Source organism: Camarhynchus parvulus, chromosome 2 (genome assembly GCF_901933205.1).
Source record: "Camarhynchus parvulus chromosome 2, STF_HiC, whole genome shotgun sequence".
Taxonomy (NCBI): domain Eukaryota; kingdom Metazoa; phylum Chordata; class Aves; order Passeriformes; family Thraupidae; genus Camarhynchus; species Camarhynchus parvulus.
The window spans coordinates 653,501-672,280 of NC_044572.1; the positions used below are offsets into that span (position 1 = coordinate 653,501).

Below are 18,780 nucleotides of genomic sequence, written 5' to 3' on the forward strand. Positions count from 1 at the left end.
GATTAGCAAAGGTCACATCAGGAGGTGGAGAGAGAAGCACAAGACAAACATCCCCAGGCTGGCTCTGAAGGGAGATGGTTTTGAGCCATGAGCTAAACCCTGTGAGCAGTGAGAACTCAAGCAGGATTTATGTGAATCCCTCTGCAGCCAGGGCCACCCCAGGCACTGCTGTCACAGGGATGAACCTGTGTGAGCTCCTCCAGCATGGAGTTGGGGCCTGAACATTCAGCTGAGGCCACTCAGCTCCATTCAGAGGGATGCTCTCTTTTATCCCCAAAGAAAACACAGAGCAGGACCATGTGCTGCTCCTAGAACCCCACAACGGCCCCACAACCAGATCTCCAGGAGTCCCCAGGCTGCTTCCATGGCAGGCAGAGAGCAGGGGCAGCCCAGGGAGGAGCAGCAGGAGCACTGATTTGTGATGCCAGCTGCAGAAGGGCACCTGGGCCTGCAGTGACCATCACAGGGTCACAGATCCAGCAGAGGAACATTGCAGCTCCCTGCTGCCTCTCACTCTGAGAAACCCCCAAACTGCAATTTCCTGGGCAGCAAAAGTGCTGGAATAGAGGCAGTGTTGGATGAGCCTTGGAACAAACCCATTTTGGAATGGCAAGAGTGGAACAAGAGAATCTTTGCAGCCCCTTGCCCCAATCCCTGCTGGGGCCCTGGGCTCCAGCTGTGCTTCCCCTGCACTCCCACATGCAGAGAAGCTGGGAGGGCACACCAAGGACTGGGAGTCCTTGGGGGCACCAGGAGCCTCAGGGGTGTCTGAGCCATGAATTGTCACCAGGTTTCTTGGGGCTTTGTCCAGGCAGGCCTGACAGACTCCAAGGAGCAGCAATCCCAACTTCCCTGTGCCTCATCTTGTTCAGAGCTCAGAACTCCCCTTTTCTCCAGCCAGAAGCTGCTGTTCCATGCCAGCCTGAGCTGTTTCTGCCCTGGCACAGCCTGGCTGCACCCCAGGGACCTCCTGGGGCAGGGCACAAACAGCACGAGGGGCCCAGGAGAAAGGACAGTGGCCAATTCCTGTTTCTTTATCAGACCCAAAGCACCACAGACCAAGAGCCACAGCTGAGGTGGGAGATTCCAGCACAAGGAGAACCTCTGCAGGGATTGCAACCTCTGCAGGGATTGCAACCTCTGCAGCCTGGGAGAGCTGGGAATGTTCCCCTGGAGGGGAGAAAGCTCCAGGGAGAGCTCAGAGCCCCTGGCAGGGCCTGGAGGGGCTCCAGGAGAGCTGGAGAGGGACTGGGGACAAGGCATGGAGGGACAGGACACAGGGAATGGCTCCCAGTGCCAGAGGGCAGGGATGGGTGGGAGATTGGGAATTGGGAATTCCTGGCTGGGATGGAATTCCCAGAGCAGCTGTGGCTGCCCCTGGATCCCTGGAATGCCCAAGGCCAGGCTGGACATTGGGGCTGGGAGCACCTGGGACAGTGGGAGGTGTCCCTGCCATGGCAGGGATGGCACTGGGTGTTTTTTAAGGTCCCTTCCAGCCCAAACCATTCTGGGATCCCATGGAATGCTGTGGATGAGCAATGAAGGGCCCAGGTGACATCAGGACAATAAGGAGACACCTCAAACACTTCCTGTTGAAAAAACACCTTCTAAAATCCCCAAAAGCTGCTTTGGAACCAAGCCAAGATCTGACACCAGGACAAAGTAACCCCAGCCAGGCCAGTCCCACTGCCCACACTGACCAGCACACACTGCTGTCCAAACCCAGGATTTTTTGGTGTGAAATCTCAAGTTTAGCATCATTTTAATAGAAACATATTTTTCAAAAGCCTTTGACGACCTTTCCTTTATCCATGGCCTCTCAAGATCACTCTGAATAACCAAACTCAAACCAGAGAATTCACTCCACAGCCTGAGACAGGATCCACAACACACAGAAATGCAGAAATAGAGCATGGCATGAGGAGAGAGGGAGGAATAAGCAGCATTGTTCCACTTCTACCCTTCCATGACATTTTAACATGACTTTGGAAGCTGATCACATCTTGTACCACACAGAGTTGAAGAATTTGTTCCAGTATTACCAGAGGGAAAGTAGTTTTATTTTACCTGGATAACCGCTGGTAAATACCACTTTGGTGTTGAAGCTTTTATCTCTACCACCACAATGAACAAACACTGTCAGTGGCGCTGTCCCTACAGGAAGTATCAGGCTCACACCCACCCAGCTGTATCCACAGGATTTATGGGATGGGAAGCTCCTTTATCCTGCCACACTGTCACTGCCCACATCCCCAGGTTTCACTCACATTTCTGGAGTCTTGGACTTGTTTTTCCCGTTGAAGAATTCGGGAAGTGCTCGACGTTCAATCACGTGGATGCTGCAACAGAACAGTTCAGGTGTCAGACCCTGAAACAGCCCTGGCTCCGAGGATTCCAGGCTGCAACAAGTGTCCTCCCTCTAGAATCACTGACTTCTCCTCAAAGTCAACTCCTGAGGCAAAATAGAAAGGCTTTCAGTAGTAGAGATAAACACAGAATGGTCAGACAAGGACTAGAGAAGGTGAGAATTGGAGGGAAATCAACGTATGCAAAACCTGTTTGAAATCCTCTTCCTCATTCCCAACCCCTGAGAAGGGCCAGAAAGATTTCAGCACAAAACATGGGAACCAGCCCTAAACAAGAGTCACTTCCTCCAGCTCCCAGGCTGACTGGTGAGAAAACAAAACAAAGTGAAGCCTGCCTGTGGAATCCTCTGAATCCTTCCCCCTTCCCCCTCAGGGCAATCCCCAGGGCTGTTGTGGAATCCTCTGAATCCTTCCCCCTCAGGGAAATCCCAGGGCCTTGCCTTGGAAGAATTTCCCATAGTTTTTCCCACCTAGGTTGAAGGAGAAGACTTCCTCATGGAGGATTGTATGACACCATGAACCACTCCAGTTCCTTTCCTCATATGTCCCAAATTCTGGTGGTTTCTCCTTTCCCTGTTCCCTCACTGGCTGTGGTACCCCTGGTGGCCAGCCCCATGTTCCCTGTAGGGCAGTGCCACCCCCATGTGTGCCCATTCTGAACCCTTTGTGCCACCCCCATGCCCTCCCATACCTAACCTGGTGCACAGCACATGGCCAGCTCTTTTGTCCCTCATTTCCCTTGGCTGTGCTGAAATAAACCCTGCTGGAACTGACCCTACAAAAGGCCCTGCTGCCTCTCCTGGCTGAGCTGCCCATAATGAGTGTGGTGTGTGCACCTCAATGCCTCCCCCAGCAGCCTTTCCACAGGAGATGCTCACTGGGGAACAGGATCCAGGCAGCAGCAGCAGGCACCATCCCATGGACCCCCCTGCCCCAGGTAGCAGCAGCAGCCACCATCCCACGGACCCCCCTGCCCCAGGTAGCAGCAGCAGCAGGCACCATCCCACAGACCCCCCTGCCCCAGGCAGCAGCAGCAGGCACCATCCCACGGACCCCCCTGCCCCAGGCAGCAGCAGCAGGCACCATCCCACAGACCCCCCTGCCCCAGGCAGCAGCAGCAGGCACCATCCCACAGACCCCCCTGCCCCAGGCAGCAGCAGCAGGCACCATCCCATGGACCCCCCTGCCCCAGGGGCCCCTCACCAGTTGTAGTCGAACCAGGAGGCGTAGCTGGGGATGATGATGTGGTTGGTCTGCTCGGTGACATTGTCCTCCCCCGCGTCCAGGGAGCGGCTCTGGTCACCCTTGTTGGGGTCCTCGTCCTCCTGGGGCACAGGGGGACACAGCAGGGTGAGGGCACAGGGGTCTCTGAGCCCACAGGCATTCTGTGACACCTCCAGGAGCAGGGACAGCAGCACAGGGGTCCCACAGACATTCTGTGACACCCCATGAGCAGGGACAGCAGCACAGGGGTCCCACAGACATTCTGTGACATCCCCAGGAGCAGGGACAGCAGCACAGGGGTCCCACAGACATTCTGTGACATCCCCAGGAGCAGGGACAGGCACAGGGTCCCACAGCATTGTGCACCAGGGGGGGGGGGAACGGCACCCGGGTCCCACAGACATTCTGTGACATCCCCAGGAGCAGGGACAGCTTTGGGCCCTCTCCACTGACCCTCCTGTGAACAGCTGCTGTTCTGCAACTCAAGTTCCAACTGCTGAGCCCCAATGATCATGAGGAGAGCACAGAGGGGGCAGCAAAACACGGTCAGGACGTGACAAGAACTGTACAAAACACCTCAGGCGTTGATTGAGTGACATTAAAAATAGCCAAGCCCCACAGGCAGATGCTGAGGAGTCACTGGTATCAATAATGGATCTTTATCTGTGATCAGATCTTTATCTGAGCTCCCCCAAAGACAACAAGGTATCACTCTGAACACATTCAGGGATGCGACATCTGTTAAAAATAGTGCCTGGCATGCCACAAATGCAATTCAATACAGAAACTACCCCTGCAGCTCTACTGAAATCATCAGGAAACCAAAGCAGGGTTTAGATTTAGTTCTAAAACTGAAAAAACAAAGCAAAACCTCTCTCTGAAAAATGCTTCTTGGAAAATACTCGGCATCTGTCTCCTCATTCTCCTTTCTGATACACCAGATTTAAAAATACCAAGTCATCCACAGAACCTGGAGAGTTCTATAGTAACAAACCCTCAATTCTGTCAGTCTTACAGATCACTGGGAAATGAGTTCAGGTGAAGTTACTGAAGGTGAGGCTGAGATCTTGACAGGACACAGGGAATGAGCTCAAAGAGAAAGAGGGCAGGGTTGGATACTGGGGAGGAATTGTTCCTGGTGAAGGGCCAGGATGGAAATCCCAGAGCAGCTGGGGCTGTCCCTGGATCCCTGGCAGTGTCCCAGGCCAGGCTGGGACAGTGGGATGTGTCCCTGCCATGGCAGGGGTGGCACTGGGTGCTTTTTAAGGTCCCTTCCAGCCCAAACCATCTGGGCTTGTACAATCTCAGTTGTTACCACATTCAGGAAGCAGCAGGTGCTGTTACCTTTCCTCCAGTTGCCACTGTCTCCTCATCCTGCTCATCTGAAAGGTAAAACCATTGAGAATTACACCAATAAATTCATTTAAATGCTCAGGAGCCTTTCCAGCAACACAACTGCTTAACTGGAAAGGACATTTAATTTCTTTGGGAAGGGAAGGGAGGAGGGAAACAAAGAGGATCCCACATCATTAAAGCAATTACACCTTTACCTATCCCAGACCAGGGAACAGGTAAGAATACAGGAAGGATAATTAGAATTTCTCAACACTTCAGAATCCATAATTAATTACTTCCTTTCCCAGTGTCTTAGATGACTCTTGTATAATAAGATATGGGATACAAGTTTGTATCTCAGCAAAGCTCAGGGAACCTGTGATTTACCCTGATTCCCAGCAAAAAAAACAAACTGTTAGAAAAGAGCTTGTATGTCATGTTAAAAAAATAAAAGTAACAGTAGCCTATGAGGGAACAGCCTTGCAGTGAAGAGCTGGTACACTGAACTTGAATTTGTATGAAATATTAATTAATTCAACAAAATCCCAGAAGTAGAGATTGCTTTTTAAACTGAGAGATGTAGAAATATTTCAGATATATTTTAAAATATTGACTGGAAGCAGGATTGAGGGTGAGGGCTTTACCCAGGTCTGCCACGGTTCCTCCTTTGACGGGCGTGTTCTCACTGTCCTTCTTTGGGTTCACTGCAAGAACAGAGTGATGAGAGAGCAGCAGAGAGCAGCAGAGCTGCAGCCTGGCCCCGTGCCCTGGGCTCTGCCTGCAGTTCAGGAGTTCACAGCAGCACAAGGGCCCGTCTGTCCCATTGCCCTGCATTCCCAGCTCCTCACAGAGCAGCACAGCCCTGCCCAACACACAGCAAGGCTCCAGTGCACATCCACACCAAGAACACCCAAACAGAGAGACTCCCAAAATCATTGCTGCCAGGGATGCTGAAGGAATTCTCTTCCCCAGAATTATTACTGCCCACACCAACACTTCCCTGAAAAGGACTAAAAGCACTTGACACTAGCACATTTTCCATCCACTCATTTAACATCCTCCTTCTGGGGGCTTGGCAGGGAAATACTTTGCTCCAGAAAACTCCATTTCCCCCAACATGAGCCAGTGAAATGAAACCTTTCAGCAGATCGTTGCAGATCTATTTTTAAAAGTGTCTTTTATAAATGCAGTTTTGTAATTTAAAAGGCCAAAAGGAGGTGACACTGCTGCCCTTTTCAGCTGTTACATGCCTGACTAGATAAATTTATGGGCAGAGATCCATGGCCACGGAGTATTTCAAAGATTTGACAAAATATAGACACAATTTTAATGCAGTTTAATCTTTAACATTCAAAGAGCCCAAAGTGTTCCCATATTTTACCATTTTTGGGAAGTGCCACTTCTTCTATGTTGGGTACTGGGGTGGGATCCTCCATGTCCTTGGTGAGATCCTCCTGCTCATCCTCTTCCTTCTGCCCCCTCCTTTTGCCATAGAGAGCTGCTTGTCTGGAACAGAGCAGACACAGGGGCTGTGCCAGATGTTCCTGGGCAGTGCTCAGGTGCCAGGACAGGAGGGTCAAACCCCCTGAAACCACTCTGGGAACAGGGGCAGAACCAGCCCCATGTCTCCTCACAGACCCCAACTCAGGCTTCACACTTGGGAGGAAGAATTCAGCTTATCAACTCATTCCTGATTTGCCTTATTAGAGCCCAACAGGTCCATAAACAAGACCTGAATTTTTAGCTTTGAAGTGCTCCTCTCCATACCCACACATAATATCCCACAATTAGTAATGAAGTTTTTAATTGCTATCAAAACTTCCCTATTACTATTTAATTAATAGTAATTAGGCTTTTATTTGGGTAAAATATTGGTAGAATAAGGAATTGCACAAACTGCTCAGGAATAATCCCTCAAGCCTATCCAGAAACAATTCCAGAACCCCAGGTCACAGAGCTCTCCCCATAAGCATTTCCTGAATTTCTTCTCTTCCTCATTTCTTTTCACCTCAAATTCCAGGCCTCTGGACACTTGCAGACACTCACCCTTTCTTTCCTGTCTTTTTCCTGGACTCCACAGGAGTGGGGGGTGGAGAAGGGGAGTGTTTCCTCTTCCTTGTGCTGGCTGCTGCTTTCCTGTCCCTCCTCTCGGGGCTCCTCACGGGCTGGGAGGGAGCAGAGCTTTGAGTTACCCCCAAACTCTCCCACTGCAGGGCTGGAGGCTGCATCCTTCCTTAACCCACCCCAAACCAGGATGCCACAGTTGCTCTGGGCACCCTGTGCCAGGGCCTGCCCATCCTCCCACTCAGGAATTCCCAATTCCCAATCTCCCACCCATCCTGCCCTCTGGCACTGGGAGCCATTCCCTGTGTCCTGTCCCTCCATGCCTTGTCCCCAGTCCCTCTCCAGCTCTCCTGGAGCTCCATCCCCAGCCCAGCTGTGGGGATCCAAACCCCCACAGCAGTGTCAGCACCCCAGGATGCTTTGGATTGGATTGGAGGGACCTCAGAGCCCACCCAATGCCACCCCTGCCATGGCAGGGACACCTCCCACTGTCCCAGGCTGCTCCAGCCTGGCCTTGGGCACTGCCAGGGATGCAGGGGCAGCCACAGCTGCTCTGGGAATTCCATCCCAGCCCCTCCCCACCCTCCCAGCCAGGAATTCCCAATTCCCAATCTCCCATCCATCCCTGCCCTCTGGCAGTGGGAGCCATTCCCTGTGTCCTGTCCCTCCATGCTTTGTCCCCAGTCCCTCTCCAGCTCTCCTGGAGCCCCTCCAGGCCCTGCCAGGGGCTCTGAGCTCTCCCTGGATCCCTGCCTTCTCCAGCTCTGTGCATGCAGAGCTAGAGGACATTGCTGTCCCCCCCTCACCTCCTCATTCTTCATGGAGATCCTCTGGCGGAAGCTGACGGATTTCCTGTTCTCATCCACCTCATAATCCTCCTCATTCATCCACTCATTGAACACGTCCGTGTCCAGAATCCACTTGGCATGAACCTGCACATCAGGAGACAGGGACAGGCTGATGCTCTGGGGAGAAACAACTCCATGGGAGACTTCCCAGGGTTAGGGACATTCCTGGAGCTTTATCAGGTCTGAATGGCCCAATCCTTCTGGTTTCACACACACTCCTGGCAATGACACAGGGCAGGACCACAAAGGATGAACTCAGAACTCAACCTCTGCTCCTCAAGCATTTTCAGGCCTCCTGGAGTGGGAGGTCAGCTCTGAGAGCTGGGACAGCAGCTCTGGGTTACCAGTGCTCTTTGCATGCCGAAAATTGCCATCAAAACCTCCTAAATACACACATCCCCTTGGCAGGTGTGCCACTAACACCAAAAAGTGAGCAAGAGTTGGCCATTCCCTGGAGGGACAAAGCCAACTGTCAGGCTTATAACAGCCACCTTCAGAGAGTTTGGTTAACACAGCTGAGAAAACTTCTAGAGTAATTCATTACTGATTTATTAATACTTCACACAATTCTCTCTGACTATTCCTAGTAAGGTTTATACCCCAAAATCCTGTTTTCCAGTGAGTTACAGGTGCTGGAACAGACTGCAAGGTCCTTTCAGCCTGGGCTGCTGTGACTCCAGGAGCACACACACAACATGGCCAGGGCAACACAGTGAGTGCAGAACAACCAGAGCAGGGCAACACCCAACAAGTGCCCCAGCACAGGGATCCTGGCAAGGACTGAGCCAGACTCACTCACCTTCCAGGGCCTGAGCCAGACTCCCCCTCCAAGGCCTAATCCAGACTCACCTTCCAGGGTTTCTCGGGGATGGGCGCATCCTCGATCTCCGCCTCGATCTCGCTGGCATGGACCCAGGTGTCGTAGCTGGGGAGGGTCAGGAGAGAGCAGCTCAGGCACCAGCAGCACCAGGAATGGTTTTCCAGCAGCTCTGGCACGTGCAGCCCTCCCTGCTGGGGCTGCTCATTCCCACAGGGAACAACCCTGCTTTGTGCCACAGAACCAGGCACAGGGAGGGCCCCAGGGCATCCAATGCACGTTAAAAGTTAAAAATCCTCTCAGTGAACCACTTCAGCCCCAAGTGCAAGTCTGGAGAGATTCAGGGGTAAAGGCAGCTCTGAGTCACCCAACCAAACCCTGCCATTAACTTAATGCACTTCTCTCTGTTCTTGTGATTTCAAAGCAAGAGCTACTGGATTCCTGGAAGGGAGGAAGCTGCATCTTGTCCTAGAAACCACTCATTATTTACATTCACTCTTCACATTATTTCCTCAAAAATCTATTTATTAACAAACTGCATTGAGGAACAGCAAAAGCCACAGTCCTTTGTAACCAACACCAGGTGCTGAGGACCAGGGAGGAGTCAGGTGCAGGGAAAGATGTGCACACAGCATCCCTGGCTTTACACTGTTTTGTGTGTACCTGGTTTAAAATCACCAATACAAGCTTGACTACTGACAGAAATACAGAAATATTTAAAGGCTCTTCATCTGTATGAATAAAAAACCTGAGTGTGATTACTTTTTGCTGTCCTCCATTGAAAGCCCCACGAGAGATAGAGTTCCTAGGAATTTAGTGCGTGAACAGATTTCAGTGGCCTGAAAAAGTTAATTAAATAGCAGTCAATACTGGGTTATCAATGTTTTGATTGATCTTCCACAGCCTGGGCTCAGAAACCAGTTATTGCAAATACAGTGAAGTTCCTATCAGCACACACATTGAATTTTAATATGTTCCAAGAGCACAGGGCAGGTTTCTCAAAGGAAACCTTTAACACTCACTTGCACCTGACTGAAGACAACCCTTGGAGTGAAATCTCTTTGTCAGAGCTCAGCCAGGTGACTGGAAGTTCTCCCTTTAAAGTTTAAGGAATGGCTCATTCCAGCTTTAAAATCAATATCCAACTAGTTCCTTGTGGCTCTGCAGAAGAATTCCTTTTCCAGCCTCACCCACCTGCCAGTGCCACAAAAGGATGTGGATACTGCAGTTTTAAATCAATGGTTCATTCCTTTCAAGCTTTGCACATTGGGATCAAGACTTTTCCATCAACAAACTGTTAAAACTCAGGGTTTGCTTTCCCCCAGCCATCTTTACCTGTCTGGAAAAAAGCCCCAATGTACCAGCACCTGCTTGTCCTTTTTCATCACAGGTCTCAACCACTCATCTGCAAAGGGAACGAGATCCAGGTCAGATGTGGAGGGAAAAGCTCAATAATTCACTTTTCACAGTGAGTCAGAGGGAAGTTACTGCAAACCCCTCTGCTAAAGTTCTGCTGGGGAAGGGACCTTAAAGCTCATCCCACTCCCCCCCCTGCCATGGGCAGGGACATGTCCCACTGTCCCAGGACACCTCCCACTGTCCCAGGCTGCTCCAAGTGTCCAACCTGGCCTGGGGCACTGCCAGGGATCCAGGGGCAGCCACAGCTGCTCTGGGCACTCTGTGCCAGGGCCTGCCCACCCTGCCAGGGAACAATTCCTAATTCCCAATATCCCATCCAGCCCTGCAGCTCTCAAGTACCAAACCCTGCAAGCCAAATCCCGAGCACAGAGCCCAGAGAAGCATCACAGGAGAAACCTCAAGGATGTGAACCTGCATCTGCAATCCCTGCTGGAATTTTGGGCTGTATGACCTGGGGCTCAGAGCCTGAGACACACACAGGGCTGAGCCTGCTGCTGCCAGAAGGACAGACACAAACCATTCCTGATCCCTGCAAACTGCAGGGAGCACTTCCATCTAGTGGCCAGCACAGGCCAGGGAATGTGGGAAAGGGATTTCTTTGTGTCTGTGCAACTTGGGCTTGAGGACAATGACCCCCCAGGTAGTTAAATTTATTTAAGATGAAAAAGGGAAGAAATATTTTTTGCTATTTGCAGAAAGAGGCAGCTGTGGAATCGCTTTTTTTCACTTCGTGCAGGCAGAGTGAACTTTAACACAGCCAAGGCTCATGGAGGAGCTCTCCTTGCCCCCCACACACAAGGATTGTGCCAGCATTCCCTACAGAATCCCTGGAGAGCCAGGAACTCAGAATCAGGGGATGGCTGAGGCTGGAAAAGCCCTCCAAGATCAGAGTGCAGCCATTCCTCAGCACTGTCCTGTGTCCCCAAGGGCCACATCAGCTCTGAAATCCCTCCAGGGCTGGGAGGAACTCTCCCAATCTCCAGCCTAAAGCTCCCCAGGCGCATTATCCACAATGTGCAAGTGTCCCTCGGGAGCAGGCTGGGAACAGTCCTGGTGAACACTTCCACAGCTCCTCGTGGCACTCATTACAAGAGGATTCCCACTGAAAAGCTGCCACAGAACCTCACCATCATCCACTGAGGTAGGACTTGGATACACGTGGTGGGTGGCCTTGGATTTCTCTTCAGTGACTGTTCCCTGTGGGAAACACAGGAAAAACTGCATGAGAAACCCTCAGCACATCACCCCAAAACACAGCTGGTGTTCAAAACATACATCCCATAGACGTGTAAGGGATTGATTTAACAGCACAACGAGCTGCAGATCCCATCCCTGGATGGCAGCAGCAGGAATAGAACAGCATTGTGGGGTGGGATGTGGGATACTCTGGGATCAGGGGCTGAGGGGCAAGAGCTCCCACAGCTCAGGAAAGGGACAGGGCAGCTTTGGAAGGAGCTGGAGAATAACAAAAATTGGAGCAGGGAGGACTTGGGACAGCAGGGAGCCACAGGCACTGGGCTGGGGTAGCGGGGAGATGACAGCAAGGGGTTAAAAATGAAAATAAATAAGATAGTGAGGAAGCAAAGCTAGTGACAAGATGAGAATTCAGAGGCAGAGCAAAGGAAAGACCAAAAAGCAGAATTAGGGACAATTTCTGTTTTCATCTCCTCACATCCCTGCAGAGACAAAGCTGCTTTAAAAATCCCTTAAAGCACTCACGGATACAGCGTGGAGCTCACTACAGACTTCCTTTATGAAAGGAAAATTGACTCATTCACTCTAGTTTGAGCAATAACACCCATCCTGAATCAGCCAAATAATTAAGAGCAACTTGTGAAATCTGCCCAACTGAGGCTGAGACAATGGTTCATAATCACAACACAGGAAATGCATTAAATCTGGAAAAGAAACTCTTTGGCTACAGCTGTGACTTGTCCTGACTCAAAAGCCACCAGACCATGCAGAGGTCACGTTCCAGGGTATTTCTCTGCAGACAAGTGAGAAGACTGTTTATGTTTTTAAGGATGGAGTCATTGATCTTGCTCAAGTCATCCTGGAATTACGAGGGCAAGGTTCCCTGAGGCTGCCTGGGCTCTGCTCAGCACCAGCAATCAGAGAGTGAAATAAAGCAAAAACCAACAACCATTCCAGAGTGAAGCCTCCTTCTGCTGTCCCACACATCTGGAACAGCTGTCTCACTGCCTGCCTCAGAGCCAGGTTTGGACAAACCTGTGCTGAGCAATAAATCAGCTGGGGCTGCCCCAGCTCACCCAGAGCCACCTGGCAGCAGGTCCAGGTGTGCTTTTGGAGCACAGCCAGGGCTCAGCCTCATGGGAGGGTAAAAACCGTTCCCAAGGGAGTTGTGCTGCTGCTGCTGTGTGCTCAGGCAGCCCCAGGGCTAAGGCAGGGTGTCCCTCAGGGCTGAGCAGCCCTGGGTACAGCTGTGCTCTGTGACACTCACCTGGTGACGCTTGACAATGTCCTTCAGCTTGTTGGCCAGCTTCAGCTCCATGTCAGGAATGAGGTAGATGGTTGGTCTGCTCAGACAGTTGTTCTGGGAGAGAACAGCAAGTTGAACAAGGAATTAGGAGCTATCTGTGGCAAAAATCAGAATATTCCTATAAAATCCCCAGTGCTGGAACTCCAGTGGAACCCAGACCAGGGGGTGACACAGGACAGTAACCCCAGCTCCAGGAGCCCTGGGACAGGGACATTCCCTTCCCACAGCTCCCCAACAAAGCCCTGCCCAGCTTTTTATCATGCACTGAAACCACTGTACGTGGGCAAGGGTTTTTTGTAATAAAAATATTGTTGTTTTCTGCTGTTCTTCCTGTTTCCATTGCTAATGGACACCTGAAAGTTATGTTTTGACTACATCATACACTGAACTTGGCTTCAGAGTTTGAAAAAAATCACACATTATTCCCACTCAGCAGTTAAAAAACTGAATTTTAAATGAGACTCCACAGAGCTGCTTAATGGGTGCAGATAATAACTTGTTTGGTAAAGTGAGAGTAAAATGGATCCTAACGTGAAAAAGGCCAGTTTAGATCAAACTGGAAGTCAGCCCTGGAATGGGAACAGGAGCAGTTACTGAGCCCCAAGAGTGCCACCTCCACAGGGACATGGGGACACCTGGGATGTTTTCCCTTACAGCAGGTTTTCCTCACATAAATAAATAAAATAAAAAGCTCTGCATATCCACAGATGGCCAATGGAAATATTTCACATTTTTCAAGTGAAAATGTGGAATTGTGACTGAGCTGGGTGGGAGAGGTAGGGGAGAGTCCCCCATTCCTACAGAGGGCCCGGGTGAAGTCCTGTCCTGAGTGGGGCCTGCCCCGGGCTGGGTCTCTCCTTGCCTGCACCAGCGTTTTCTCAATGGTCATGAACATCTCCACGTTCCGGTCCATCCGGGAGGGATTCTGCAGGTCAAACCTCCTCCTGTCGAGGGAAATGATTCACAAATATTAACTCCACATCCCCAGCTGCCAGCAGTCCAGAACCTTCCCTGCTCCACACAAACTCTGGATCGTGGCAGGGCTGCCAGGACACTCCAGCACAGCCACAACTATTTCTGCTGCACTTGGCACCCTCACCAGCAAGAAAACCACCATGAACCACACCAAGAAATGCAGCTGATTTGTGAGATGTTCAGGGAGAAAAAGGAAGGCTGACAGTGTCCACCAAACCCTGCAGCAGGGCTGTGCATTCCACCACAGTCACAGGGAGTAATTAAACACACAACCACCATGGATTTCAACATCAGATGAGAAAATTCATGGATGAGCTCTCATGGTTCTCTTACTTCTAGCTGCCCCCATCCAGCAGTCCTGGAGTCCAAAGAAGCAGCAATTCCTGTGCCTGCTGTGAGAACAAACCACCCCCCGGGACACAGGCAGCTAAAATTACCCATGGCAGCATTGTATCACCACCTTTACTGGACCCTGGTGCTCTAATCTTGTTGTTTCATGGACAAATCATCACAATTATTGCAATGCCAATGGAGATCTGTCCATCAGAAATGGGGGAGGACACAAAACCTGAGAATCCTCCTGGGAAGCAGCAGGAGACCCCCCAGATTCCCTGTGCTGTGCCCACCTGACCCCTGAACACGTCTGGAACTCACAGATGGGCCAACCCAAATGGGGCATTGGGGTGGTGACCCCCAGAGCCTGAGGAGGGACAACCCCAGCCCCAAAAGAGCCTTAGCATCTGCAGGGAGTGCCACAGCTGGGGCTGAGCCCTCAGGATCCAGCCTGTCCCACAGCTCCAGCAGGTGCTGAGCCTTCAGGCTGTGTCCCCCAGATGCAGAACATGACCTGGCACATGCCTGCACCTCCAGATTTGGGAACAGGCTGCTGCTGGGGTCTGGGAAGGCTCCCTGGGGTGTGTGGGGGGTGGCAGGTGTGAATCCCAAAGCCTTGCACACCCAGGGCAGGGGCAGGTGTGGAACCCAAACCCAAAGCCCTACACGCCCAGGGCAGTGACAGGTGTGAATCCCTGCACATCCAGGGCAGTGACAGGTGTGAGACCAAACAAAGCTTGACACCAGCATGACAGGTAACCAAAAGCACACCCAGGGCAGTGACAGGTGTGAGACCCAAACCCAAAGCCTTGCACACCCAGGGCAGTGGCAGGTGTGAATCCCAAACCCTGCACACCTAGGGCAGTGACAGGTGTGAGACCCAAACCCAAAGCCCTGCACACCCAGGGCAGTGCCAGGTGTGGAACCCAAGGCCCTGCACACCGAGGGCAGTGGCAGGTGTGAATCCCTGCACATCCAGGGCAGTGGAGGTGTGAATCCCTGCACATCCAGGGCAGTGCCAGGTGTGAGACCCTGCACACCCAGGGCAGTGGTGTGACAGCATGCATGTAACCCTGCCACCCCACTGAGGCGCACCTCCCACGAGGAGGCTGCAGTCACCATCCAGCTCCCACCAGCCATTCCCAGCCAAGGGCAGCTCCCTACAAACACACCCCTGTCCCAGCCACAGATCCCTTTTGCCAGTGCACCCAGGCTCAGAGAAGGTTCAGGAAAGCAAAGCTGAGCCCCAAGGCATTTAGCCCCAAGTCCTGTGACCCCACTAAACCAAACATGATATCCTACTGGGACCTCCATGATCTCCTCCAGGGGCTCCTGGGATTTTCAGGAGGGAAGAGCCCAGGCAGGTGGATCTGTGGGAACACCTGAGGTGCTGGGCAGCTCTACCAACATCCTCTCTCAGGGGGATGGCTTCTGTCCTAAAGAAATTACCCTTCACACTGAGGACATGGCAAACAAATCAAATGTAAGATCCTGGCACATTTGTTGGAATCAGCCTTTTGGAGAGGAATTTATGACCTCGTTGTGTGCTTTGGGAAGTTCACCCTGACTTGCAGAAGCATGGCCAGACATCAAGGCTGTCAGGTCACTGTTAATAAGGTATTTTACACCTCTAATACAGAGGATTTTTGAGTCAAGACTGAGCCCCTTCTCCAGTATTCAGCCATGGTTTGTATCCAAAACACCCAGGGTGGCTCTGTGGGAGACAAATGCCAAATAAACACCTACAGACCTCTTGGTACCTGTAAGACAAAAATACCCAGGGCATGAGCAGAATGTTGCCATTTTTAGCTCAAAACCTGCACTGTGCATCCATGGAATGCTGCATGCCCCAGCTCCCTGCCTGCTCCAGAAAGGCAGAGGAGGACATGGATAATGAATAACAGCACTGTTTCAGCTGCCCATTTGGACAAAATGGCACTAACTCTTCCTGGGCTCAGCTCAAGAGGCTCCCTGGCCAGGCTGGGCCAGGGATGTATGTCCAGCTCTCAGACATACCTATTGTGGCGAGGAAGGGGACTTCTCCTACAAGACAGATCAGTCACAAACAGGTTAAGCAGGAGCGACAATGCAGACCAAAACAAAAATCAAATCAAGCACAGGGCAGGCAAACAGCACAGATCACTTGGCAGAGTCAGTGGGGACACATTCCAGGCTCTAGGGCTGAGCTCAGAGTTAAGTGCAGGATTACTGCCCACATGCACACACACACCAGGCACTACCCACCTAATCCTGGGCAGCAGCAAGGCAGGGACAGGGGAGGAGGCAGCTCCAGAGCCCTGCTGGGCTGGGCAGCTGGCTGCAAACCACATTTTCTTATTGGAAATAAGAAATGTTCACTCAATTCAAATGTTCCTGAAGCTGGAACTGTTTCATTCCTGTATCTTAAGGCAAAGAGGTAGCAGGACACTGCTGATAAACCACACTGCAGAGAGGTGCCCGTCCCAGGTGCTGGTAAGATTGGAATAGGAAAGCCCCTGAGAGTGGTTTATTCCTGATATACCCACCTCAGAGCAGATATGAATATAAATAATTCCTAAAAACAACAAACCATCCTCAAACAACTTTGTTTTGCCTTTTAAATGGCTCTTGTGTGGAAAAACAACTCAGTCAATTCCAGGAATGCTGCTGCAGATTGGCAACATCACATACAAACTATTTAAATTTATGGACAGGAGCAATCTCTGCTTAATTTTATTGATTGTTTACATTTACTGGCTTTTCATCCTCATTTTTTTGCCCAGTGTTCTGAAAAATAGTGATTTCAAGGCCAAAAATAGTGATTGCAATTGGACATTGGGGCTTGGAGCAGCTTGGGACAGTGGAAGGTGTCCCTGCCATGGCAGGGGGTGGAGCTGGATGACTTTAGGGCCCTTCCAGCCCAAACCATTCCAGGATTTTATGATCCCATGCTGCTGTTCCCTCAGGAAAAGGATTATAACTTCAAAACACCCAGGTTGAACCACTCCTGGGATGTCACAGGGATATTTTCATGCCAGTACCAAGAGCTCCAGAGGCAGAGTTTCTAAGTGCTTTCACTCCCCATTTTTGGGGCAATGGAGATCTGAACAGTTACTAGGATCTGCAGTGCCTCATGCTTTCCCAATCATAACTAAACCAAATAATCAATACAGCAACAAAGATTTATGTCTCACAGAAGTGAGACTGATCCTGGTTCATTTTCTCAGTCAGACAGCAAGGAAATAAAAAAGGAGCCTCAAACTTGTAATTAACTCCAACTACAGGCCCAAAACCTTCAACTTGGCCAACTCCTCTTTAAATTTAGAAGTGTGGGGGTGTGTCTCAAAAAAGCTACCATCAGCAAAACAGGAAAAAGTTCCCTCTTCCCATCTCCACTGCCTTGCCTGCCCCAGTCTCCAGGAAGGATTAAACTTTAGGTAGCTTGCATAAGCAATTCGTGTGCTTGGTTTCATGCAAAAGGTGTACAAATAAAATAAAATACAAATAAAACTTACCAGCCCTGTTCATTCTTATATTTGTAAGCAGCACCAAGAATGTGACATAATGTACCTCCAGCTTTGAAATCCATGAAGCACTTTGCCTGGAACCCAGAAAACAAGGAAAAACAGTGACATTGACTTTTATGCAATTATTTTAAACAAATGCATATTGGTTAGCTGAGTTTTAGACATAGAACATATCATTTTCAGATGAAACACTTCTGGAGTTTGAGGTTCTCCTTTCAGAATGCTTCCTGAAGATTAAATGTATTTGGATTAAGCAGAATTCTTTGTGTATGCAGGAAGTTGATGTATCTGAAAGCTCCAAGCTGAGCTGTAAAAATCCAAAGTACTCTTTGAACACCCATTTCATAGTAAATTAAACCTCACATGGTAGCTGTCAGGGAAGCAGCTCTTCATCTGTGTGAGAGCATCAAACCAGACTATCAGGAACGAGCAGCTGAAGCAGAGCTCAGCTGTTCCACACTCCATCCATCCTCCCCAGGGAAAGCTGTGTGTCAGGAGCTGCACATCTGCCCTAAAACACCAAACCCAGCTCCTTTCTGCCCTCTCAGCTTCACCTGAGTCACCCCTTCCCAAAGGAGGAATCCCACAACACTCAAACAGGGCTGGAAGCTTCAGAGTCCCACCAAGTCCTTTCTCTGAAAGGTTATTAAAATAAACTCCTGTTTCCTGAACAAAAGCTCAATTTTCTGATAGATTTGAGTCTGGAATGTGCATCTTTCCTGCTCTCTCTGGTCAGGAGGGCTGTGCCTGGGAAAGGCAGCTGCTGTCAGAATCCTCCTGGCAATAGGGACAGGAGGATGGGCCAGCTGCAGGCAGGACAGGGAGGACAATGCCAGGACCTGCTTTGGTCCTGGATTACTCTGTGCTTCTCAGTAAATATAAAAAACCTGTACAAGGCACAAAGCAGAATGTGGGGAGGTGTTCAGAGGCCAGGCTCTGGTTACCACCAGGAGCTTTCTGCTGGGAGCAGGAGACCCCCCCAAACAGCAGCAACTCCTGAGGATGCACTGAGGAGCTGTGTCCTGCTGGAGATCCAAGGGCTGTAAATTAACCTGAGCAAATCTGGCCACATTAGAGCTTTGAAGCAGCGAGAACAAACACAGGAACAACATCTTTATGATGCCACTGCAATGTTTATTGCCCATTTTTAAGATAAGACAAATTGATTTAAGGCTCAGGGGCACTCCAGTGGTTTATGCACTTGAGGAATGTGGGCAGGTTTATGGTTTGTGCTGCCACATCCAAATAAAGCTCTGCAAAGCTCCCCCTGTCCCTGAAGCTTCCCACTATCACTGAGGCATCAGGAGAGGTGGTGAGATCCTAATGGCACCTTGGGCTGCTTCTGGGTGCTCTCCAAAGCACCAGGAGAGTCACAAAATCCCCAAATGGTTTG

At 50.7% G+C, this 18,780-nt stretch overlaps 1 protein-coding gene across 2 annotated transcripts in view; it reads right to left on the reverse strand.

The window, feature by feature from the left end:
- SMARCC1 (SWI/SNF related, matrix associated, actin dependent regulator of chromatin subfamily c member 1) overlaps window positions 1-18,780 on the reverse strand; it is a 65,017-nt gene that overhangs the window by 38,691 nt on the left and 7,546 nt on the right. Inside the window, exons 3-16 of one of the 2 annotated variants that reach the window (XM_030971481.1) lie at window positions 17,376-17,461; window positions 15,898-15,924; window positions 13,436-13,517; window positions 12,535-12,627; window positions 11,201-11,270; window positions 9,990-10,059; window positions 8,687-8,762; window positions 7,796-7,921; window positions 6,972-7,090; window positions 6,307-6,431; window positions 5,570-5,629; window positions 4,935-4,972; window positions 3,570-3,691; window positions 2,268-2,339 (exon numbers count right to left, since the gene is read on the reverse strand). In XM_030971481.1, coding sequence (XP_030827341.1) covers window positions 2,268-2,339; window positions 3,570-3,691; window positions 4,935-4,972; window positions 5,570-5,629; window positions 6,307-6,431; window positions 6,972-7,090; window positions 7,796-7,921; window positions 8,687-8,762; window positions 9,990-10,059; window positions 11,201-11,270; window positions 12,535-12,627; window positions 13,436-13,517; window positions 15,898-15,924; window positions 17,376-17,449 — 1,154 coding nt within the window. In that variant the 5' untranslated portion in view covers window positions 17,450-17,461. The remainder of the gene's footprint in view (window positions 1-2,267; window positions 2,340-3,569; window positions 3,692-4,934; window positions 4,973-5,569; window positions 5,630-6,306; window positions 6,432-6,971; window positions 7,091-7,795; window positions 7,922-8,686; window positions 8,763-9,989; window positions 10,060-11,200; window positions 11,271-12,534; window positions 12,628-13,435; window positions 13,518-15,897; window positions 15,925-17,375; window positions 17,462-18,780) is intronic. The other variant, XM_030971482.1, reaches the window with a different exon arrangement.